We start from the raw sequence: 25,156 nt of genomic DNA on the forward strand, positions 1-25,156 counted from the left end.
CCCCCCTTTAGTAGTTTATACGCTGTAATAGAGGGGGAAATGGAGACACATGAATGGAAACTTTGCACATGTGGCTGCCGTGATAACACAAGTAAACATCCTGTGTGAAGAGGCCCCGATACTACTGCAGAATACTACTAGCGCCACATTTGTGTGGGCAAAGTCAGACTGAATTGAGGATCATGTGAGTTCCTTTGTTTTGTTTTCTGACTCCTTCATTGTGCAACTCTGATCTGTTTTGACCCATTTTTTAAGGATGAGTGAATGTTCCAGGAATGAGGAAAGGGACATAAATTCCAGGCTCCTTATATTTAGCAGAATTGCTCTTCTGGCACAGAATCGCGCCCGGCACAGTTGTTTTCAATTAGGAGAACACTGCTTTGTTTGATACTTGCAAAACATTACTGCTTACCCTCTGCAGAAAAACACCAGGATCTGATTTAACATCGTCTTGTTTGTGGTCTTACGTGGTGTCCATTATCTTTTGTCTCCCCAGCTTTTTCCGTGGAAGGCTCTGGAATCAGCTTTGCGGATGTTTTTAGGCTTGTCGCTTTCTATTGCATCAGCAGGTAAGATACATTGGATTGTAGCTGTGACGTATTAAGACAACAACCCACATAAAAAGTGCCGCAAACAAAATCACAGCTTTTGCATATATTCTTTTCACCGCATAATATGACATACAGCTCTATTTTATTTGAAAGAAAATACAACTAGTATTTTTTACCTGAACAGAACCTATCAGAAGTATCAACCCTATCAAACCAGGCATTCTACCTGGTAGGGTTGATCCTGCTAATTAAAATGATACCTGGGTGGTAAAAATCCATTGTGTCGTTCCAGAGAAAACAGTGTTTAATGTGCAAATTAGAGCTTCGGTGCGCCAAGGGGCGGGTCCTAGCACCTCAGTGCGCCAAGTGGCGGGTCCTAGCACCTCAGTGTGCCAAGGGGTGTGTCCTAGTACCTCAGTGCGCCTCAGCTCCTCAGCTTTCCTGCCTTTGGCACACCCTCTCCCAACCCCTCACTGCACTGACCCTGCATATGGAACTCCTGGATTTATAGAATTGACAGATAATCTTTAACAGTTTAACTGTTTAGCCACGGACTAGAATAGGCATTTCTATCACAGGGCCGGCCGTGCAGTCCGCAATATGTGGAACGTACATAGCTGGTGTCTGTGTTTTGAGGAGGCGCAATTTGCGGACGTGTGAATGGACCCTAAAGGGGTTGTCCAGCCTGTTTTCAATGGGACTGAGCTGCGCCTAGGCTATGTGACCGATGCACGTAGCATCACTGGCCTAGGATGAGGCTGCAGCGCCGCATTCTCTTCAAAGAGCTGATCAGCGGAAGTCTTAGGTGTCGGTGTTCAAATCTCTGACAACTCCTTTAAATCAATGGAGATTCTGACTCTCTAATTTGTGACAAAGGGTTTAGGAAAGTGTCTTGCCTGTTCTTCACAATTGGTTCATCAATCCCCCCTCCCATATACACACCTATGTCCTCCTTAGACATGTTAGAAGATACTTTATATTCAAAGACAATTACCATTTTGAGCCAAATTTTAATACGTCTCACAGTTGAAATCTTGATATAATATAGGGCGACCTTGCGTTTTTCTATTTGTTATCTTGTGCTTATTTGTGATGCGTGGTCCATCAGCAGTGCCTTGCGGCTCCTCAGAGGAAAGACCAAAGGGCAACCAACCGCATTGTGGAGGAAGCCATGTACGAATCAGTTCCTAGCTATGATGTAACTTAAAGGAAATGTAGCAGGGCATTAGTGGATCATGTGTTATCTAATGTAAAAGGTTCAGTCCCACGATTATGTTAACAGGAACATAAAGGTTGGAGCCTTGAGTGACTGCCCGTAAAAGCTTATCTGGATTAATGGACTGTTTATGGTGGTGCTTGCCATGTTCTGTTATTATTCATTTTTATTTGACCTGATAACAATCTGTGGTTTACGCTGCACAGTAAAAGCTTTATTATGCTCCGGGGCTAGGATCTGCTGTTTAGGAATGCCTGTGACAAGCACATGTGATCAGTTGAATGGAGATAATGCTTGTCCGGGCAGGAGACCAAGTAAAAATGTAATAATTTCAGCTCCAATAAAAGGAAGTGACATGGGGTCATCTGTACCCGATGCTCCCATGTACTCATTAGGCAGAGATGGCTAATGATGGGTTTGTGCCATCATTGGTCGAAATGTGATCTAATTTTCCACCTCCCAAGGGACTTTTCTCTCTCCCAGGAAGCATGGTCACAGCTTGTAGCTGCCCGACGGAACAATGAATCACACGATAAACCCGTTGCACCTCGTACTTGAAATGTTTTGTTCTGTCCACCGAGAGGATGTTGTAAATGCCACAAACGGATATGGAAACTATATATATGATCCACCTTCACAACAGTTTTTTTTTTTGCAAATATTCCTAGGCCCTGATTTATCATGCCTTCACTTTAGAATTCTGGCTTCAAAAATTGGGCTTTTTGGGCTCGCTTGCACAAAAAATTAGCGACTTTTTGCATTCTTATACTACTAAACATAGTAACATAGGGAGTCATTTCCGAACAGATATATGCCACTTTTGTGGCGTATATCTGGTGTGGATTCTGTCGCACGCCATGTTGCAGCAGAATCTGCAACTCCTCCCCCGCTCGCGCCAGATCTAAAAAAGGTGGGCGTGGCGTGGTCGGGAAGGGGACTGGCCGGCAGGCCTGTCTCATTCATCATTTTTTATGTCTGGTTTAGGTGTAGAAAATGGCCTAAATGTAAGATAGTCTTACATTTAGAATCGGCGCAGGATACGCTGAAGTTATGTAGAGGCCAGCACCTCTACATAACTTCGGCGGATCCACCCCCAGTGCAGGGGCTCATTAAAACACCGGTCTTAATGTGCCCCATAGTTTGTAAAGCTGAAAAAAGACATCCATCCACCCAGTTCAACCTGTTATCCTGCAAGTTGATCCAGAGGAAGGGGAAAAAAAACATGAGATAGAGGTAGACCATGAGGTAGAAGCCAATTTTCCTCATTCAGGCAATCAGAATAACTCCCTGGATCAGAGACCCCTCTCTAGTAGCTATAACTTGTAATATTACACTCCAGAAATACATCCAGGCCCCTTTAGTGAATTCACCATCACCACCTCCTCAGTCAGAGAGTTCCATAGTCTCACTGCTCTTACCGTAAAGAATCCTCTTCTATGTTTGTGTAGAAACCTTCTTTTCTCCAGACACAGAGGATATCCCCTCATCACATATAAATAGATGATGGGAGAGATCTCTGTACTTATACGAAGGCCGGTGTCAGCACCCGGCATACCCGGGCAAGTGCCGGGCCCAAAGCACAACTGCCAGAGGCCAGAAGCAACGAGCGCTTCCATCAATACAGATACAAGCTCTTATTGCTGGAGCGCAGAGAGCTGGTTCCTGTCACTCACCACTTCGCTCCCCGTGCTTCTCCCCTCCTTCAGGCCGGCCGCACTCTGAATGGTGAAGCAGGAAGACTTCTCCCTGCTCCACCATTCAGCCTGCATACACAGATCGCGCTGCTGGCCCTGTGTGGGCAGAACCTGCAGCCCGGTAATCTGCATATGCTCCGCCCACACAGTACTGCAGCGCGATCTGTGCCTGCAGGGAAGAGAGGACTGTGAGCTTCAGGTGAGTAGTTACTGTGTTTTATTGTTTTTAATACAGAGTGGGAACAGAGGTCTTTATTACTGTGGAGGGGGCACAGAGGTCTTTATTACTATGGAGGGGGAACAGAGGACTTTATTACTATGGAGGGGGCACAGAGGTCTTTATTACTATGGAGGGGGCCCAGAGGGCATTTCTACTATGGAGGGGGCACAGAGAGCATTACTACTCTGGAGGGGGCACAGAGGGCATTACTAATGTGAAGGGGGCACAATGGGCATTTCTACTATGGAGGGGGCACAGATCCAGAGGGCATTACTACAATAAAAGGGGCACAGTGGGCATTATTACTGTGAAGGGGGCACAGTGGGCATTATTACTGTGAAGGGGGCACAATGGGGAATATTACTATGAAGGGGGCACAATGGGGATTATTACTGTGAAGGGGGCACAATAGGGATTATTACTGTGAAGGGGGCACAGATAGGGCATTACAACTGTGAAAGGGGCACAGAGAGGGCATAACTACTGTGAGAGGGCACAATGTGGGTGTGAGGGGGTACAATTTTTTTAAAATTATTGGGTTGGGGGGTGCCAGAGAAAGGACCCGCCCCGGGTGCCAAACACCGTAGGCACGCCACTGAAGCAGGGAACTATTTGCTCCAGCGCTCCACTGCAGCAGCAGCACGATGTCCTCACACATGGTCCTGCTGATCTGTGTAGGAGGAGGAGCGGGGCAGGCTGGGAATCTTGGCATATCAACTATTAGGGGGCACATATTTTGGGATATCTACTGTGAAGGGGGCACATATCTTGGCATATGTACTGTGAAGGGGGCACATATCTTGGCATATGTACTGTGAGGGGGCACATATCTTGGCATATCTACTGTGAGGGGGCACATATCTTGGCATATCTACTGTGAGGGGGCACATATCTTGGCATATCTACTGTGAGGGGGCACATATCTGTGAGTAGAACTGAGGGACTGAAACACTGGGTACAAAATAAAAGTAGGCACATAAGGACTGATTCACATATCTCCGCTCTGTGTAAGGTATGTAATCTATAATACATGCAGTTTCATTTCTGTAAGCGCCTTGCAGAATGCCACAAGGGGGCCCACTGAGACTTTATCGCCCAAGGGCCACATGAACCTGGAGCCGGCCCTGATTTATACATAGTTATTATACCTTCACTCACTCCAGTTTTTAAATATGGGTGGAAAAGTGGGTGTGATTAGCTGTGAGTTTCATTCCAGATCTATCACTGAGACTTCTTTTAAAAGTCGCAATCTCACTCCAGAAGGAGAAAAACAGGAGTAGCTTCTCTAGACAAAAATGTTAGGTTTAGGCCTCTTTCACACGACTGTATGGCTTTTTTTTGTGTCTTATGGTCCGTTTTTCACAGACCCATTGTTCCGTTTTTTGTTTCCGTTTCTGTTCCGTTTTTCCGTATGGCAATATACAGTAATTACATAGAAAAAATTGGTCTGGGTATGAAATTTTCAATAGATGGTTCCACAAAAACGTAACGAATACAGAAGACATACGGATGCATTTCCGTATGTGTTCCGTTTATTTTGCGGACCCATTGACTTGAATGGAGCCACGGAACGTGATTTGCGGGCAATAATAGGACATGTTCTATCTTCTAACGAAACAGAAATATGGAAACGGAATGCATACGAAGTACATTCTTTTTTTTTTGCGGAACCATTGAAATGAATGGTTTCATGTATGGACCTTTTTTGTTTACGTAAAAAATGGCCCGTAAACAGAAAAAAAAAAACTGTCGTGTGAAAGAGGCTTTAAGAAGAATTTTTTTTAATCAAACAACATGAAACATTTGATAAATGTGGCATCAAATACGCCAACGTAGATTCAAGCAAAACGGACTTCAAATATTCCCCTCATGATAAAGTCCCTCTTATCCTACTTTCACACTAGCGTTTTCTGCGGATCCGTCATGGATCTGCAAAAACGCTTCCATTGCCATAATACAACCATGTCATGAACGGATCCGGTTGCATTATGTCTTCTATAGCCATGACGGATCTGTCATGAACACCATTGAAAGTCAATGGGGGACGGATCCGATTTCTATTGTGCCGGATTGTGTCAGAGAAAACTGATCCGTCCCCATTGAGTTACATTGTGTGCCGTCTTGCTCCGCACTACATAGCGGACAGAAAAACGCTGCAGGCAGCCTCCAGAGCGGAACGGAGACTGAACCGATGCAAACTGATGCATTCTGAGCGGATCCTTTTGGATTCAGAATGCATTAGGGCAAAACTGATCCATTTTAGGACCGATTGTAAGAGCCCTGAACGGATCTCAGAAACGGAAAGCCAAAACTCCAGTGTGAAAGTAGCCTTAGTGTTCTGTTTCTAAAGATGTGTATCCATGGTTACAGTCAACAAACAAGGGCTGTGTAGGCTGACCCTGCAGCCATATTGTGTTTCATCTATCCCCCTCTTCTTACAGACACATATCTAAAAACAAAGCGCTCGGGCACATGATCAGGTTATGGCTGTGTACCAGAGTACAAACCAGTAATATAGTGATTAGGGATGAGCGCATCGACATCGGATGAAACATCAGAAGTCACTCATCCCTAATAGTGATAATATTATCCTGTGAAGGTTTCCATACCCCTCTGTTATACTGTATGTTTGTACCATGGTTGTGCCCTATGAAGAGTGAAAAATTGTATTTGGATCTATGAAAAAACTTTGGGTACCATATGGCTGCTACGAAGCAGAAAACACTTCAAAACTCATATGGCTCACATATGGGATACTGCGCGAAAACATACTGTACGGTCAAGACATGATGTGGAACCTCACAATGCTGGTACAGTGGTGGCGTTATATTTTTTTTGTGTAGCTGGAAAACCCCTTTAAGTTTTTATAATGACCTAAGATTGGTTCATTAGAACGATGTTTAGGGGGTTGGGGCATATTACACTTATAATATGGAAGCTAAAACGTGGCTGTAACTTAAACTCATTAAAAAGACCTGTCGCCTCTCCTGACTACTTGTATTTCCCATGGACTAACCTCTATGTTGTACCATTCCTCTATTTAGGGTTGGGCAATTTCCCCCCCAAAAAAACTGATTATTTTTATCTTGAGCACTATTATTAATTTTTCTTGATGATTTTTTTTGTCCTTTTTTTATTTTTCTGTTGATAGTAGATACACTGTATATAAAAGGGGTGTCCTGTATAGAGGAGATGTCCTGTATATAGTGTGATGCATTGTATATAGAGGGGTGTCCTGTATATAGGGGGGTGTCCTGTATATGGAGTGGTGCTGTCACGATCATGGTCATGGCCGTGACTCCTGGAACCGCATGCAGTTGCCTGCGGTCCGGTCTTGTTGTCAATCACAGGTTAGGGCTGAAGTATGTTGCCTCACCTGTGGTTGCCGCTGGCAACATAATGTATGTGGCAGTATAGCAGCCTGAGCTGTTGCTGGGCAGCTTGCTGTAAAGTGCATGCGGTTGCACCAGGCAACCTGTCTTTGTATGTGTGCACTTTGTCGTTTTGGTGTGCACTGGGTTTGTGTTTGCACTGTGACATTTTCCCTTCACCTGCGGTTGTCTGCGGCAACGTGTTTGTGTGCATGTGGTGGCATTGTCTCGGTCTTCTGGCTGATTCCCAGGACATGGTTGCCACGCATGCCGTTGCCAACGGTAACAGGTGGAGTGTGACGTTTATGTGTGTATTCCCCTTTAAGTGGCTTCACTACCTTGCCTGGTGTAGGTCTTAGTGTGTGGACACTGGGTGTGTCTGTGTGTGGGTGTGACTACTTGGGCTATTTAGCCTCAGTTGAGATCTGATGCTGAGGGGTACTCCAGCCTTGTTTGTAAGCTGGAGTCATCCTCCTGGTCTCTTTTACCATCTGCCAGTGAGGGCCACCCTTGTGGTCATAAAACATATGTCCTGATGTTAAGTTTATGTTTCTGTGATGTCTCACCTTATTGCAGGTTTGGATCTGGTTTCCTGTGTGAGTTATAAGTGTGCTGTGTCCTTTTGTGTTTGGTGTGGACTACAGCAGTTGAGCATGGGTTCCAGTCAGTGTGTCTGTGGCAGGTAGTGGTGGAAGTAGTTTCACGCGCCTGCCATATCCTTATGCTGGTGATGTTCCCCTTTATTTGCAGTTTGGCTAGTTTAGACTCCTGTTCCTCCGTGTCTAGAAGGAACAGGTTGTCTTACCCAGCTCTTAGCTCAGGGATCGGCTGAGGACTAATAGGGACCCGAGGTTCCTGAGTATGAGCCCTCCTACCATCTGGGTCGGCTCATACAGTTAGGAGTCAGAGTTAGGGACGCTGTAGGAGGTGACCTGCTCCCTAATTCTGTTGTCCTGGCCAAGCAGCTCTCCTCATACCTTTAACATCGCACGGCTGAGGGTTTTCCCCATCTTCAGCCGTGACAGGTGCACTATATATAGAGGGGGTGTCCTGTATATAGAGGGGGTGTCCTGTATATAGAGGGGGTGTCCTGTATATAGATAATTTTTTGTCCTTTATTTTTCTGTTGATAGGGGATACACTGTATATAAATGGGTGTCCTGTATAGAGGAGATGTCCTGTATATAGTGCGATGCATTGTATATAGAGGGGGTATACTGTATATACAGGGTATATAGAGGGGGTGTCCTGTATATGGAGTGGTGCACTATATATAGAGGGGGTATCCTGTATATAGAGAGGGTATCCTGTACATAGAGGGGGTGTCCTGTATAGAGGGGATATCCTGTATATAGAGTGGTGCACTGTATATAGAGGGTGTATCCTGTATATAGAGGGGATATCCTGTATATAGAGAGGGTATCCTGAGTGAGTGTCCTGTATATATAGGGGTGCACTGTGTATAGAGGGGGTATCCTGTGTATATAGAGGGATGCACTGCATATAGAGGGTGTATCCTTGTATATAGAGGGGATATCCTGTATATAGAGAGAGTATCCTGAGGGGGTGTCCTGTATATAGAGGGGGTATCCTGTGTATATATAGGGGTGCACTGTGTATAGAGGGGGTATCCTGTATATAGATGGATGCACTGTATATAGAGGGGGTATCTTGTATATAGTGGATGCATTGTATATAGGGGTGCGCTGTATTTCTCACCTCTTGGAGGCGCTATCCACGGGCGCAGTAAGATGTTGACATCTGGGCACAGCACAGTCTCAGAGGTGTAGTAAGATGAAGCAGGTGGTGGCTGTGATAAGGCAGTTCATATACCAGCGCAGCCTGTCTGGGGTCTCTTCAGTCCCTGCCGCCCGAGCCAGGATTAATGGTCAGGGCAGCAGGGACTGGAGACGACACAGCGGAGAAGACAAAATTTGATATGACGATTTTTTAAATAAAATCATCAGACAGTAAAAGGGCAAATTAGTTAATTTAATTTTATTTGCCCTGCCCTACCTCTGGTATTCCTACTAGAAGTTTAGGAAAGAATTTCCAGCAGCCTGTAATATAGGTCCATATGTGTGTTACCAGTTGGAGGGGTGTCCCTGTACAGTTTAACCCTGGCAGACTATGCAGGGACACCCCCCCAACTGGTAACACTCATCTGGACCTTCGTTGCAAACTTCTGGCAATTCATTCTTAAACTTCTCCCCATTATCCGTCCCTGTTGGCATGAAGTGGTTGCTGAGCTATCAGTACCTCTGGCAATAAACATACATACTACTAAACGTAAACTATGTGTAACTGTTCATCAAGACTGACGCTTTCATCTCCTGCACTCTCCTAACAGTCCCCCAGCAGTGATGCACTGGGTTAGTGCATAGCACAATTCCTCTCTGCGATCAGGTTGCCTGGTATTTAAGGCTGACCTCAGAAGCTCTCGATTCATACAGATTCGTTTCAAGCTGTTGGCCGGTCTCCAGGCTGCTCTATACAATGATGTGTTTGGACTGTGCATCCTAAGTAACCTCAAATAAACTTTTTCGTTCCATGCTGGGTTTAGGCAGAGCTTGATGCTATAGGAATAAAAGGCATTTTGGCGTTGGTGCCCGCAGTGCTTGCTCTGTCTTCCTTGACCTCTCTGTTTAAAGTGGAATGACATCATGCAGTCATGGAAGCTGTACTGAAATCGCCATGCGTACAAGTAATTCAAGGATAAAGAGCAAGTGAACCTATCACTGCACTCCATTATTTACAGCAGGGAGCTATTACGTTTCTCTTACTTTACCAGGCTATATGGATTTACTAAAAGACTGAGTAATACAATCTCAGGGGCAGAATCTGCATTATCACTCAGAAATCAGGACCAAATGTATAGTTAGTATGGCTGAAGAAAATATATATTTTATATGTCTATCAAGTTCACCCAGGGAATGGGTAGGGAGGAAAATGAAGGTAAGACCTGGATTTCTACACATTTGTGTAAGTATTTACCGAGATTTTTTAACGGATGACCTATCCTCTGGATAGATCATCAGTATCTGATAGGTGGGGGTCCGACACCCGGCCCTCGCTTTGCTCACCAAGCACAGCGCCTCGATAGGCCATCAGTTTAAAATTCTCAGTAAATCCTTTTAATACTTATGTAAATGTGTAGAAATCTGGGTCTCACTCCCCTTACCTTCATTCACAGCCCCTCGGTGGACATGATGGACTTATGCCTTTTTTCAGCTAACTCTATGTAACTATGTACATTTTGTCATGATTTCTGAGTGATGATGCAGATTTCTGCCCCTTAGATTATATTACTCAGTATTTTAGTGAATCTATATCATCAGTTCAAAAATCTCAGAAAACTCTTTTAAAGAGATTATCCAACCCCTATAATGACCCCCATAATGCCCAGGCACCTCATATAGGTGTCACAACCAGACAGCTGAGAAGCTCTGACAGAAGCCTTTCAGAACCTCCTCCTTGAGTTTTCTTTGTTGTGGTATTCAGTTCCTCATCTCTTTAGCCTCTCTCAGCTGTCATGTAGTTGGACTGATTGCATCCCTTTAAATTCCGCCCCATAATGCATTACTGGGCGGCTTATACTTCTTCCTGGAGTGTGTGTGCATGCTGATCCTATTTCCCAGTCTGCTACTAAGTTAAGTGCTGTACATTTATCTGTTATTTTATGTTTGCTGGATCCCAGGTGACCCTGACTCCCTCCGTGTCTGGTGTAGGGAGCCGGTGGTCGTGTCCCCTCACTATTGTAGGGTGTTCAGGTGTTATATAGTCGAGGTACATGGATATGCAACCATCCACCTTTGGGATTTTTGCATAGGCTGAGCAGCCAGGGAAAGTGCCAGGTCATATGCAGGGGTCTCCCTTTTGGTTCCTTAGCTTTGGATCCAGTGAGTCATATATTCATGTTGCATTGTCTTGTTTCCTGTACACCTTCCGTGACAATAGGTTATGCTTACCCCGGCACCCGCGTCGTTCCTGATCCCCGCACTACAGCCGCTGCATCTCCCCATCGCGCAGAACAAAACGTCCGTTGAGGGGGTGGGGGTGGGCGGTACTCAATCGCAGGCTGCCATGGGGACGAGGCTCCCCAGCATCGCGGGTGATGCTAGGGAGGCTCGTTCCCGTCCCCGTCATGGTCATTATAGGGGTTGGATAACCCATTTAATGTTATTTAATGCTAGGAAATCATCTAAGCCTTTTTTTTTTTACTGTAAACTGTAGTCTATTCCACAGATTCACAGTTCTTACAGTAAAGAAGCTTTGATGCTTCTGGAGACTGAACTTTTTCTTTTCCAGTCAGAGTCAGTGCCCCCATGTCTTTTGAGGGTATTAGTTGTCTCTTCTCAAGACTAAATAAATGTAATTCTTTTAATCCCATGCCCCTTATCAGTTTAGTCACCGTTCTTTGTACTTTCTTCAGCTCCAGGGCATCCTTTCTGTGACCTGAACTGCGTATTCCACATAGGGCTGCACCAATGATTTGTAAAGTTGCAGTAATATGTACCTGGTGGCAATATTATGTCCCTGTCCCGCCGAAACATGACAGTATTGTGCTGGTTTTAGAAGCAGCTGATTGCCATGGTGCTTTTATTTAGTCTGATCTACAAGTGACTCTCCCAGTGTTACTCCTCCTAGGACATACACTCACCTAAAGAATTATTAGGAACACCTGTTCTATTTCTCATTAATGCGATTATCTAATCAACCAATCACATGGCAGTTGCTTCAATGTATGTAGGGTTGTGGTCCTGGTCAAGACAATCTCCTGAACTCCAAACTGAATGTCAGAATGGGAAAGAAAGGTGGGCTACAACAGCAGAAGACCCCACCGGGTACCACTCATCTCCACTACAAATAGGAAAAAGGGGCTACAATTTGCACGAGCTCACCAAAATTGGACTGTTGAAGACTGGAAAAATGTTGCCTGGTCTGATGAGTCTTGATTTCTGTTGAGACATTCAAATGGTAGAGTCCGAATTTGGCGTAAACAGAATGAGAACATGTATCCATCATGCCTTGTTACCACTGCGCAGGCTGGTGGTGGTGGTGTAATGGTGTGGGGGATGTTTTCTGGGCACACTTTAGGCCCCTTAGTGCAAACTGGCCATCGCTTAAATGCCACGGGCTACCTGAGCATTGTTTCTGACCATGTCCATCCCTTCATGACCACCATGTACCCATCATCTGATGGCTACTTCCAGCAGGATAATGCACCATGTCACAAAGCTCGAATCATTTCAAATTGGTTTGTTGAACATGACAATGAGTTCACTGTACTAAAATGGCCCCCACAGTCACCAGATCTCAACCCAATAGAGCATCTTTGGGATGTGGTAGAACGGGAGCTTCATGCCCTGGATGTGCATCCCTCAAATCTCCATCAACTGCAAGATGCTATCCTATCAATATGGGCCAACATTTCTAAAGAATGCTATCAGCAGCTTGTTGAATCAATGCCACGTAGAATAAAGGCAGTTCTGAAGGCAAAAGGGGGTCCAACACTGTATTAGTATGGTGTTCCTAATAATTCTTTAGGAGAGTATATATTACTTGTTGATTATGAATACCCGGATGCAGAACTTAACATTTATCCACATTTACATACTGTGGTTTTAATAAGGAAGCAGGTCTTGTAAAGTGTCCCTATTCTCTAAAACTGTATTTGGAGTTGTTGTTTTTTACTGCTGCATGTCCTATTAGTCACATATTTATTGCAGTTTTGCTATAGATTTCTCATCCATTGGTTAGGAACGCTGCACCATTGAAATCCACCGTATGGTGATGTGGTGTTAGAAACATTACTATGAACATTTCCTGTATGAAAAGCTCAACTACTCTCCCATTTATAAAAATGAAGTTTTGCAGATGTTTTTATTTTGTAATGTTGCAGTTTTTGGTTGCTTCGCTGTTGTGCAGCGCACGCAAGTACATTAAGATTTTCACAATGTAGTCTACTAATTAAAGGGGTTGTTCACTTTCTGGCTACTGTCAATCAATGCATAGTTAAGATGAATATATGGCATTTACTAATACAGCCATTTTTTTTATCCTGCACCATTTTATATATTTCATAAGCTATGACCCCCTTGTTGGTCTAATCTTTTGTCCTGTCCACACAGAGGTCCTGTAATGGAGAGTCATGTGACCAAGCAGATCCAGTCTCCTCCATTTAAATACCCTGCACCTGTCATCTGCTCTGTTGGGAGTTTAGTGCGGCTCGTTTCCTGGGGTTAGTGCCCCTGCAGCAGTACAGATATGAGGTGGCTGGCAAGGGAGCTTTTGCGCATGCGTGCCTATGGGCGATCCCACAGTCTCAGCCACCAAAGAGGCCAGCACTTTTTCCTACAGTGTGCAAGCACAACCACCGCTACTGGATTGCAGGGTGGTCATAACACCTAGATATGAGCCGTGTATAATGTGGTGGAAAAGTGAATAAAACCAACAGAGGAGGCAATATGGACAATCACAATACATTAGTAGTTGCCTTATATTAACGTTCTGTACATGATAAATGCCATTTGCTGAAGTGAGACAACGCCTTTAAGTTCCCTCATAGTTATGGTTATGCCATGTCATGTTGGGATATGCTCTGGTGCTCAGTAATTAAACCTCTCCATAGAGATAATAACAACATAAATAAACCTCCAGGTAGGAAAGTGAAGAAAAATGTTACTACAAGTGATTCCAAGAAACGTGCTGTTAAATGGAACACGAAGACTGTAAGATAACTACATTTCATTTATTTTGCCAACAGGGACGTCCTTCCCTTCACTTTGAAGTTGCCTCATGCCATTGCCACAGCCAAGTCAGATGCTGAACTTGAAGATATTTCTCAACTGGGGACTGGTGAGTAATGTTTTGCTAAACATGTCCCATTCTAAGGTGTGTTGTGTGGAGCCACAATATGTCACCCATAAAAGTGCTTAGACCATAGGTTTGAAATGCATTGCTTCTAGTAGAGAATGTCTTCACAGGGCACGATGGAGAATTATACGCTGGCACATGGACCACACACATTCAGTGATATTCAAGAGTCACTCTACTTTCATACAAATTAACATAACGGGGTTATATAAAGGGACAGGGAGCCCGGTGACGTCACTGGCACAAATGGGCGATCTTAGGCTGTTTTTGAGGCTGGTTACACTACTACCTGCCTTTAAAACAGCCTAGGGCAGCACTACAGACCACCCATTTGTGCCAGTGATGTCAGTGGGCTCACTGCTAGGCGGAAATCTCCACCTAGCATAGTACAGAGAAGCTCGGTATGTCACCGGTAGTAAACAAACAGACCTTGCCCTGCGCTATACAGGGCAAGGCAAGGGGGAGCATTAGTGCAAGGAAGTGCTCCAGTGCTCCACTCATACATAGTAAATTAGATAAGAAGAGGTTGACAACCCCTTTAATAGAGAATAGTGTAATTAGCAAAAAAAAATGCTATAAAGTGGTGGCCACTAGGGTTCTCAATTCCACTTAATCTGTTGTCAGGCTAGATCCGTCCCTGGTTACAGAGACCCTGAAGTCAGAGCTAGCTGAGATCCTGAGCCTAATAATGGAACTGCTTCTATACTGCTTCTGAATAGCATAGAGGTTCCAGTGTGCCTGTAAGTGTGATCTCTCTCTCTCTCCCTCCTTATCAGCTCCTTAGAAGAAAACAAACTTAGTAGGAAGTAAGGGAAGTGAGGTCACTGCATACAGTACTGGCAGATTCCAGAGAAGGCAGACAACCCCTGCTTGTGAGAGTAATGCATCTAGCTGTGCATGTGAAACCAGGAATAATATGGCTGGGAAACACGTTAGGGAAGCCCAAAAAAAGCTCAGCCATTTTGCAAACTTTTTTTTTTCTCTTTACTCCAGTACTGTTTAAAGGGTTTCTACCACTTGCATATCACATATTTGGTGATCAGACACTAGCGATCCGCTAGTGTCTGATGTAGCTTACAAGCTAATTATTACCTTAATCCGTTCGGCCCATACCTCAAAAAAAGCACTTATATCTTTATGCAAATGAGCCTCTAGGTGCTATGCAGGCGTTTTTCCAGCACCTAGAGGCTCCGTCTACCTTGCAGTTTGCCGCCCATCGCCTCGCTCCAGCACGCCCATCTCTTACCGTATTCGATCCTCCCCCTGCTTCAGCCTTCAGAAATCCCGCGCCTGCGCCGTTCGTCGCGGCATTCGGAGGCATTCGGCGCAGGCGCAGTCAATGTCTGACCGCTCCGTGCTCAGACATTTCCACTGCGCCTGCGCCGATGTCATCGGCGCAGGCGCAGTGGAAATGTCTGAGCACGGAGCGGTCAGACATTGACTGCGCCTGCGCCGAATGCCGCGACGAACGGCACAGGCGCGAGATTTCGGAAGGCAGAAGCAGGGGGAGGATCGAATAGAGTTGAAGATGGGCGTGCTGGAGCGAGGCGCTGGGCGGCAAACTGCAAGGTAGACGGAGCCTCTAGGTGCTGGAAAAACGCCTGCATAGCACCTAGAGGCTCATTTGCATAAAGATATAAGTGCTTTTTTTGAGGTATGGGCCGAACGGATTAAGGTAATAATTAGCTTGTAAGCTACATCAGACACTAGCGGATCGCTAGTGTCTGATCACCAAATATGTGATATGCAAGTGGTAGAAACCCTTTAATGTGCTAATTTCAGTGGGAGGGATAATTAAAACAAACGTGCCTATGATTTTTCAGTCTAAAATATCTCATTTGCTGCTGGAGGATACATTTAATTTATGGCATGGCACAGGCCTTATCATAAATTAGGAGCTTTCTCCAGCAGTGTGAGCGCCTAGCTTCAAGTTTATAGCAGATCAGAGCTGGTATAGTTTTCAGTCTACTTATACGCCAAGTAAAAGTAGAATAAAAGTAGAATAAAAGAAGATAAATGAGCCTGGCTCCACCGCTCTCCCTTCTTGGAAAGTGGCAAAGTCACAAACACAGTGAATGATGAATGCCACCCACATTTCCTAATCGAAGCTCACACTACTGGGTAGCGACTACACTACACGCAGTGGTACTACTACGGGACTCAATGGCATGAACAAGCACTAACCCAAGTTTTTGCGCCTTCACACTTCGTCTCCCACAGTATTGTTTGAGTGGTGCAGCTTCCTCTTCTGGAGTTTGAAATCCACGTAGTGTCTTCACATCAGGTGCTTTCAGGTAATGCTCCCCCACTGGTCTACGAGTCTGCATGAGCGTGCACACCATGACTGGTGGGGCGTCTCTGCCCAAAAGTGAAAGTAGACAGCACAGATTGCTGCAAGGCTCAAATCCAATGCGTTTCGGAGGTAACATTTCTCAAGGACCTTTCTGGAGTTAATGCAGAATGTGTGGCGCAGAGCACAAGCACATACAGGTAACTGCGAAATACAACTTTTTTTAGCAGCTTACCTCATCTCACGCTGTATTTTTTTAGTTTTTCATTAAAATATTAGATAGGCTTTAGGATCCTTTTACATAATGAGTACCATTTGACGGTCTAGCAAGTCGTTCAGCGCCTGTTTAGCTCTATTTACATGGATCAATGATCATGGCTTTATGCAATGTAAATGAACGATCGTTATTACTAGTGTTATTTACATACAATGTCATTAGTGTCAGCAGCACATCCCCATTTACACAAGGAATATTTACACAATGTGCTACTGATGATCCACATCCACATAAAAGATACAGGCGAAGAAAAATAATCGTTTGCTCATTTGTCAGGTGATTGACAGACATGTTTATATGGGGAAATGATTGGAAGCAACTACTCGTATGAAGGGTCCTTCTCCAGATCATCAGTGTGACGAATAGCCTTTTCACTCCCCCAATGAAACAGAGCTTTCTCAGCCCAGTACACTGCCACCAGTTCCTCATTTGATATAAGCCCGGCCCGCTAACGGGATTATATAGGGTGAGAAACCAATCCTCAGTAGCGTATAACTATGCCGAAATACGGACGTGGGGATTCGTGATCGAGATACAAGGACAGCACAAGATTAAATTGTATATTTAATTGCCTTAAGGTCGCACTAGACAATACACAATATACACAGAAAATATATGCAGTGGTCGGATGTGCAAATACAGGTGGTACGATACAACAGAGTTAAACAGAGCAAGGGTCAGTTACCAGATGGATGAGTAGTCCTTTGGGTTGTGATGAGTTCTGGGTTGCTGTAATGGTTGGCTGTAGTCACATGGGGGCAGTGATGTCAGCAGTTGGTCCACGGTCCCTCCAAACACAGTACTCGATGTGACCCCCTTCAGAGAACGACGCTGGCCTCTGGCCTGCATCAGCCTCTGGGAGGAGTCCACTCCTCCTTTCTGGTCCTGGTAGCCAAAGACCCACAAAACCTATTAGGGTCCATAGCTCCAGACCGGAAGGTCACAGGGAGATGGTTCTGGGACCAACGGGTCCGCCTGGGTTCTGGCTACAGGTGGAGACCAAACATGGCGCCGTTATTAGATTCCTGTGGGGAGATCTCTGTATCTCCCCTTCTCGGCACCCCACCCCCAAACTATGACCAGGGGCATGTCCGTCTTGGCCCCAGGGTCGCAGATATATAACTGGTTTATGCCAGTGATGGACGGGCAATTCATAATTCCTTATGAATCTCCAGTGCCATGATGTCTGATCGATTTAATTGATCTGAATACTGAAACCAGTACTGGCTGGAGTTGGCCTCCGTGCTGGCTGAGTGAGGTGTGAATTCGTCCAAATGTGTGGCCTGCTTGAAGCCAGGACCCCTGCGGAGTTCACGCCCTCTATCTGACAGCAAATGGCTAGAATTAGATTATGGCTGGCATTTGATCATAATTCCACATTCCTCACAATCAGGCTTTTAGTTTAGGGCTCCATGAAATTTTGTACAACTCCATTGTTCACACATGAACAGCACCGTACGTAGAAATTGGTTGTGCCCAGTACTGCAGCCTACTTGAATGGGACCAAATTGCAGTACCAGCTGTGCTTGTGTAAATAATGATGGTGCTGGAAAGCCATGGCTTCTTTGTTACTGCTGATCTGAAGAATCCTGAGGGCTGAATCACCAATGATCAAACATTTACGGCCTATAGTTAGGATAGGCAATGATGATTAATTCCTGGAAAATGTGAATTCCCCCTAGAGCTATAAATTTAAGTAGAAAAACATGATGGTTGAAGCATCTTGTCAAAAGAGCGCTAGATATGGGTTTGAAAATTCACCGCATTTTTGAAGGCATAAATTTATCTATAGTGTGTGAACCTTGTGCAGGATGCGATTAACAAAGGCCATATCTGCTCTGATACCTGAGAGCTACACACTTGGTCTCAGCACGCACGTGCACACACTGGAACAGTTTCCCTGCCCACTTCCTGTGCAGGCTGAATCTTCTTCCCTGGCTGCCCTGAACAAGGATCTGGTGCCCTCTGATGGAGTTAGGTGCTACAGCAGTGTCTCTGTCTTTTACAAAATCACTGCCATATGTTTGGGACTGCTTCTCTGCAGCGTTCATTTTCCAAACTTTCTATTGGATTTAGAAGCTGTTGTCTGTAATTAAACTTATATCCACATCGAAGCTAACTTTAGAAACTTACAAATAGCGGATTTTCTCTCAAACTACTTGGCCTGCATATGATAAACATGTAAGCGCGCTCATCTTTCCTGCTCTTCTGGCCCAGTGTTGGGCCTCCTACAAGTAGGCCAGACATATGTTAGGTTTACTAGCAGAGCTTCCTGTTACTCATTGTTATAATCTTTAAAAGCACACAGCGTGTCATTCTTCTGACCACGCTCTATGCCAGATTCCAAGTTTTGCAATCCACACGCATGCAGCTGTGTGTTTACAAGCGAGGGAAGGAAGAAAAGCTGAGCAGCTGATGACCTGGGCTGAGTCTTAAGAGACTGGTGAAGAAGAGGAGCTTTCAGCTTTTTTCCTTTTGCCTTGCCTGCCCTTTCTGCAAAATACTTTTCACTTCCCTGCAAATGTGGTTCAGGAAAGCTGTTCTTTAGCTTGGTCCGGTACGTATACACTCTACAATATTCATGCCTATTGCATAATGTGGTAATGTGATATACAGGAGGATGTGAATCATTTATCAACTGCTCAGTATCGAAGGCCCTGTGCACACAGGCATCTTGTGGCTCCTTACAACATCTTGGTTGAAGCATTGCTTCTAGGGAAAGATACCTCCATACACAATATACTTACAGGCTTACTAAACTATGATCTACCAGGTAGAACCTCTTTGGCTGAAGCCCTCTCCATTTGGGGGCTCTATATTTGCTGCGCTAAAGCCTATCTATATCTACCACGTGTGAAGGCACCCTAGCAATTATTTTTAAAAACTGATTTGACTTGTTGTAAAATTACATGTGTGCTCGTTGTCTGCATTGTGGCTTCCCGGTTTTCACATGCATTCATGATAGAGATTAGCAAATCGATTCCAACAAATCGATTTATCTCATCAGCAGGGCTTGTTCACCTATGGTTAGATGTCCCCGCAGCTGTAGAGGCGCCCTTCTGCTGCTAGATTGACAGGTTCGGACAGTTAGCCCGGCCCTGAAAATTTCCTGCCTGCGCAGCCGCTTCAATTAACAGAGCAAGGGCATAGGATCTGCTTCTGCTCAGGAGCTGTGACTCTATAGGCACTGCTACTAGCTGAGACATTAGTAGATTGGGGCAAATGATATGAAAAATTTGAAATGATAAAATAATCAATATTATTAGCATAGAAAAGCCACTTGTTCTAAGTGACGATAAAAAGGTAACATGGTAAAAAAAAGAATAGATCTTATTAAAGGTAAAGTATACAAGATTATGAATTATTTCTTTAAAGGGGTTGTGCCAAGTATCAACGTTATGCCCTATCCATGGGAAAGGGGATAACTAACTGATTGATGGGGGTCTGTCTGCTGGGACCCCCACTGATCTTGAGAAGCAAGGTCCCATGTTCCTGACCTGATGGGACTCGGCTGTCTACTGCAGTACTATATGAATAAATGGGGCAGCAGGAAACATGGAACCTCCATTCTCAGGATTGGTGGGGATCTCAGCAGTCGGACCCACAACAATCAGTTAATCATCCCCAATCCTGTGCCACAAAACCTTTCATTTTCATGGCTGTTCATAATACCAGATCCTGATACTTCCAAATTTAGATTTTTATTCCAGGGACAATAAAATGTCTACAATTTCCCATCTCTGCAATGTGAGTTTGTAGTGTGAAACCTAAACCCTAAGTATGATAGTGTGCCAGTGTCCTTGTGCCAGCCAGACAGTGTGGTTTGTCTTCTTGTAGTAGATCCCATTAGATTGATCCCTTTTGTTATAAAGCTGCCGATAAAGTGAAATTTGTAAAAGTTCTTGATTCTGCTAATTTCATGCATTTGAGCACATGTTTTGTTCACACAATGAGGATTTCATGTGTTTCTTTTTTTTTTCTTTTTCTTCCAAGACTTTTGGAAATCTTCTGTAAACATCAGACCAAAATATCCTCCACCTTCTCTCAAGCCTCTCCCCCAAGGCAGCGTCAAGAGGCAGTCACTTCATCTACCTCTTATAAATGGAGTGCATTCTCTCCGCACCAGAACACCCTCAGAACTGGAATGTAGCCAGACCAACGGCGCTCTGTGTTTCATTAATCCTCTCTTCTTAAAAGTGCACAGCCAGGACTCGGGAGGAAGCTTTAAGAGGGACAGCACAAGAACCCAAGAAACAAATGGCATAGAGAGGGCGAAATCACCACCTCCCAGGCCCCCTCCCCCTTCTATTAACAGTCATCGCACAAACCTTCAGCTGTCCAGAGCTGTACAGTCAGAGCCAAGCATGCCAGAAACACTTATTAATAATCGGCACGGGAACTTGGACTCTCCTAAAATTGCTACCCCTATCCCCCCTCCTCGCTTGAAGAAACAAGCTACCATTAACAGGTGGCAAAGCAGCGACCACAGCCCATCACTCAATAGTTCCTGTAGATCTTCATTTGACTCTCAGCCTGAAGAATCTCCACCTCAGAGACCAATGCAGAACATGAACGTGGGTCAGATCAGCAACTCACCTGTCCAAGGCACGTTACGCATGCAACGCCTGAGCGACATGAGCATCTCCACCTCGTCATCAGATTCCTTTGAGTACGACCGCATGGTGCCCCCTTTTTACGAAGGCGACAGTTTGGAGGATTGTGAAGAAGAGAGCGATCAGGAGAGTATGGCGCCTCCAATAAAGTCCAAAAATAAAAGGGCCACGTCTTTGGGATTTTCTAAACTTGTGAAAACTCACCTGCGCAAGGTGAGCGGCGTGTTCAGTTCCTTGGTGACCCCAGAGAAGAAGATGGTTAAGAAGATAGCAGCCTTGTCTAGGGACAAGTGCACTTATTTCGGGTGCCTCGTACAGGATTACATCAGTTTTCTGCAGGAGAACAAGGACTGCCACGTCTCCAGCACAGATATGTTGCACACCATCCGACAGTTTATGACACAGGTTAAGAATTACTTGGCACAGAGCTCCGAACTAGACCCTCCGATTGAATCCCTGATCCCAGAAGATCAAATAGGTGAGACAAGTCTGTTATTTCATGACATAGCGTACTGCCTGTGTTGCACAACAGGTTAGGACCCCTATGACGGCCATGATCTAGTACTTATTACTCATACTGATATTTCCTTATGTAACTTTGGACCATGGCTCATGGATCACTATTACATATCCAGCTATGGTTAACACATGACACTCCGTGTCCCAAATCCCATAGACACCCTATGATATACTCCGGTATAGCACAGTGCTTCCACACAGGCGCTGACCCAGATGTTTTTGTTTATCCATTTAAAGGCACGGTCTAAGTAAAAGGAACGTCATCTGGTGGGGGTGGGGGTAGGGGGTGTTTGGGAAACATGAAAAGGATCCAGTAACAGAAACCACTTGCTGCATGTACTTCTGCCTCTGTCCAGGGCGTTTGATCTATGGCTTGTTGGTTGTGTAACATTGGGTCAGTGATGAGTATATTCAAGATCTTAAATTGGATGGTTTGAGGAAAATATAAGATTGTAACATTATACTTGTGTGATGCACTAAAAATGTGTTAATATCACGTATAGACAGTTTTTTTTTTTGCTGTTAAATATGCTTTAGTAATCAAGAGGTTAACATATGCCAGGACCTGCACCCCTTGCTACCCTTAGGAATTTCTTCTGCTTAGCCCGTCCCTTTTTTTTTTCCTTGGATGCTGCCAGGAAGGTATCTTGCCAGGCTACTTATTGCCTGGAATTCAGATTTTCATGTGGAAGTAAAAAGTCTGGAAACTCAATCCCAGGCTTGGCACAAGCAATGCTAATTAAAATTGCTTTCTGCTAAGTCTTTGCTTGTCTGCACCCCTTCTATGCAGGGCCTCTGCAAAACACAAAAACATGGTATAAGCCTCTCGGAGGTCTATAGGGGGGTGCAGATGAATCGTGGGCAGTAGTAAGTGCCGAGCACCAGCTTGTCCTAATAGGGATTACTTCTCTAATTGCATTACCAAGAATGGTAGATCTCATGTCAGACTAATCATGTGAACAGACGATCATCCCTTTCTTGCCGTGCTACCTACCTATAAGCGCCAGGTGGCTGGCATTGGTGTCCACTGCTTATTTACTATTCATGCACACTTAGGGCTCATGCACACAACCGTGGCTGTTTTGCAGGACACGGATGCCGCCCGTGTGCGTTCCGCAATTTGCGGTACGGAACGGGTCACCCATAATAGAAATGCCTATTCTTGGCCGCAAAACGGACAAGAATAGGACTTTTTCTTTTTTATTTCTTTTTTTGTGGCTCCACGTAACAGAGCAACGGATGTGCACATCTTTTGCGGTCCCTTTCAAAGTGAATGGGTCCACATCCGAGCGGAATTTTTTGCCAACCAAATAACATTCATGTGAATGAGCCCTTATCTCTATGCACACATCCATATAGGTTGCAGATCCTTGTGGCCCGTCTGCAAAATATAGAGCAGTTCTGTATTGCCAAGAAGAATATCTCTTTCTGTTGATGGGAGTGAGAAAAATGTGGAATGTCCACGGAAGGTATCAGTTTTTTTGCAGACTTGTTTTTTCCGGACCAAAATCCGGACATGGGCACAGGTGTTTTTGTAGAATCTTGTATATGGAGTTGGAATTATTTTTGGTACTTTTGGTTATTTTCCATTACTTTTGTTGGTTGCAGTTTTTTTTTTTTACAATCTTTGCTTTAGTTGCAAGTTAGACCCTTCCCAAATACTACTTGTTTGCATGGGGAATGATGCAAAGGCCAGTACTTCTGGAGTGACTATGGCAGCAGGGATGCACTAGGCTTCATGCCCACTGCTGGTCTGTGCTGTACGGATCTATAAACTGGTGTTCATTACTTGCTGGGGGCCCATATTACCTCCAAGGGCCACTGATTGTTCCATGTGGACGCACCATACAGTGGTGGGTAGCCTGTGGCTCTGTAGTAAGAAACCATAAGGATTCCATGTGGAATTATGCAGGGTCCAGGCAAAAACTCTTTCTGTAAGGGCTCATGCACACAAACATTTTTTCTCCGTGTCCGTTCCATTTTATTTGGGGCCGCAAAAAAAATATGGAAATGACTCCTTGTGCATTCTGTGTCCACATGGCCGTTCCGTAAAAAATAGAACATGTCCTATTACTGTCCGCATTACGGAGAAGGATAGGACTGTTCTATTAGGGGCCAGCTGTTCTGTTCTTCAAAATACGGAATGCACACAGCTGGTATCTGTGTTTTGCGGATCTGCAATTTGCGGACCGCAAAACAGCCAACGGTCGTGTGCATGAGCCCTAAGTGTGTCTCTTGGGGAACCATTGACAATAGATTAGGAAATTACATTTACTATATTTCCATACAATATAACAAATCTCTTCTACATTGGGTCCAAGCAATCGTATAAGGCAGTGTTTCCCAACCAGTGCGCCTCCAGCTGTTGCAAAACTACAACTCCCAGCATGCCTGGACAGCCTTTGGCTGTGGGCATGCTGGGAGTTGTAGTTTTGCAACAGCTGGAGGCACACTGGTTGGGAAACACTGGTATAAGGAACATGTGTGAAAACAGTAATGTCTAGTAAAAATGTCCCAACGCGTCGAAAAAAGTTGAAAACAATAAAGGTAGTCAAGATATTCAAAGGGTTTCTGGTTTCATGTGAACAGAGCCCAGGTATAGCAGATTGGATAGCTACACAACCCTCTCTGCCATGAGAGTTATGGGGAAGACCAAACTCCAGTTAGGACGGGCGCAGGGAATTTTTTACCATGCCTCCTCTGTCATGATAGAAGAGGAAAATCACAGCACTCCTTATATCAGGGAGGTGCTGGTAGTGAGTTCCCAAACCACCTGTACTGGTGATAATTGAAACGTTCGAACATTCCATTTTTTATTGGTTTCTAATCTTTTTAAGAGACAAATCAGATTATAAGTGAATGTTTTAAGTCAGAAGACCTTCGTCAGGCCAACTTCTTGCCCAGATAATAAGACATGGGGAAAGCACACGGCTCACCACCTTATCAGGTTCACCACATTACCATGCTTTCCTCATGTCTTCCTATCTGCGCAGTCAGTAGACCTCAAGAAGGTCTGCTAACCAAAACTTTTTGTCTGTTATCTGATTTGACCATAAAAAGATGAGAGAAATCAATAAAGAAGGTATTGAACACAATTTTGGAATGTGCGGAAGTTTCAGTTATCATTTTCTCTTCCATGTTTGCCGAATCATAAGGACTTGTTGGGCATATTCACACTCTGCAGATTTATTGCAGAAGTGACTATAAATTACTTCCGTTCATCTGAATGTGAATGTCTCAGCTGCAACCACAATGGATTTCATCAGTCCTAGAGGCTCTGCTCTCTCTGCAACTGTCGCGCGCTCTGCACTTTGATTGACAGGACCAGGTGTGATGACATTTTTACTGTCAATCAAATTGCAGAGGTCGGTGCAGTTGCTAGGTGTAATGATAATAACCGAATAAATCCTCAAAAATTGAGAGATCATATGTGAGTCAAACTCATGATAACCAATAAAAAACACACATATATGAAATACAATATTTTATTTTATTAATATGTCACTTTAAACGACACAATTACAATTAA

At 44.5% G+C, this 25,156-nt stretch overlaps 1 protein-coding gene across 2 annotated transcripts in view; it reads left to right on the forward strand.

The window, feature by feature from the left end:
- RIN2 (Ras and Rab interactor 2) overlaps positions 1-25,156 on the forward strand; it is a 174,842-nt gene that overhangs the window by 128,850 nt on the left and 20,836 nt on the right. For both annotated transcript variants that reach the window (XM_044291755.1, XM_044291756.1), the window contains exons 6-8: positions 497-569; positions 13,819-13,910; positions 20,489-21,586. In XM_044291755.1, coding sequence (XP_044147690.1) covers positions 497-569; positions 13,819-13,910; positions 20,489-21,586 — 1,263 coding nt within the window. The remainder of the gene's footprint in view (positions 1-496; positions 570-13,818; positions 13,911-20,488; positions 21,587-25,156) is intronic.

Source organism: Bufo gargarizans, chromosome 4 (assembly GCF_014858855.1).
Source record: "Bufo gargarizans isolate SCDJY-AF-19 chromosome 4, ASM1485885v1, whole genome shotgun sequence".
NCBI classification, from domain to species: domain Eukaryota; kingdom Metazoa; phylum Chordata; class Amphibia; order Anura; family Bufonidae; genus Bufo; species Bufo gargarizans.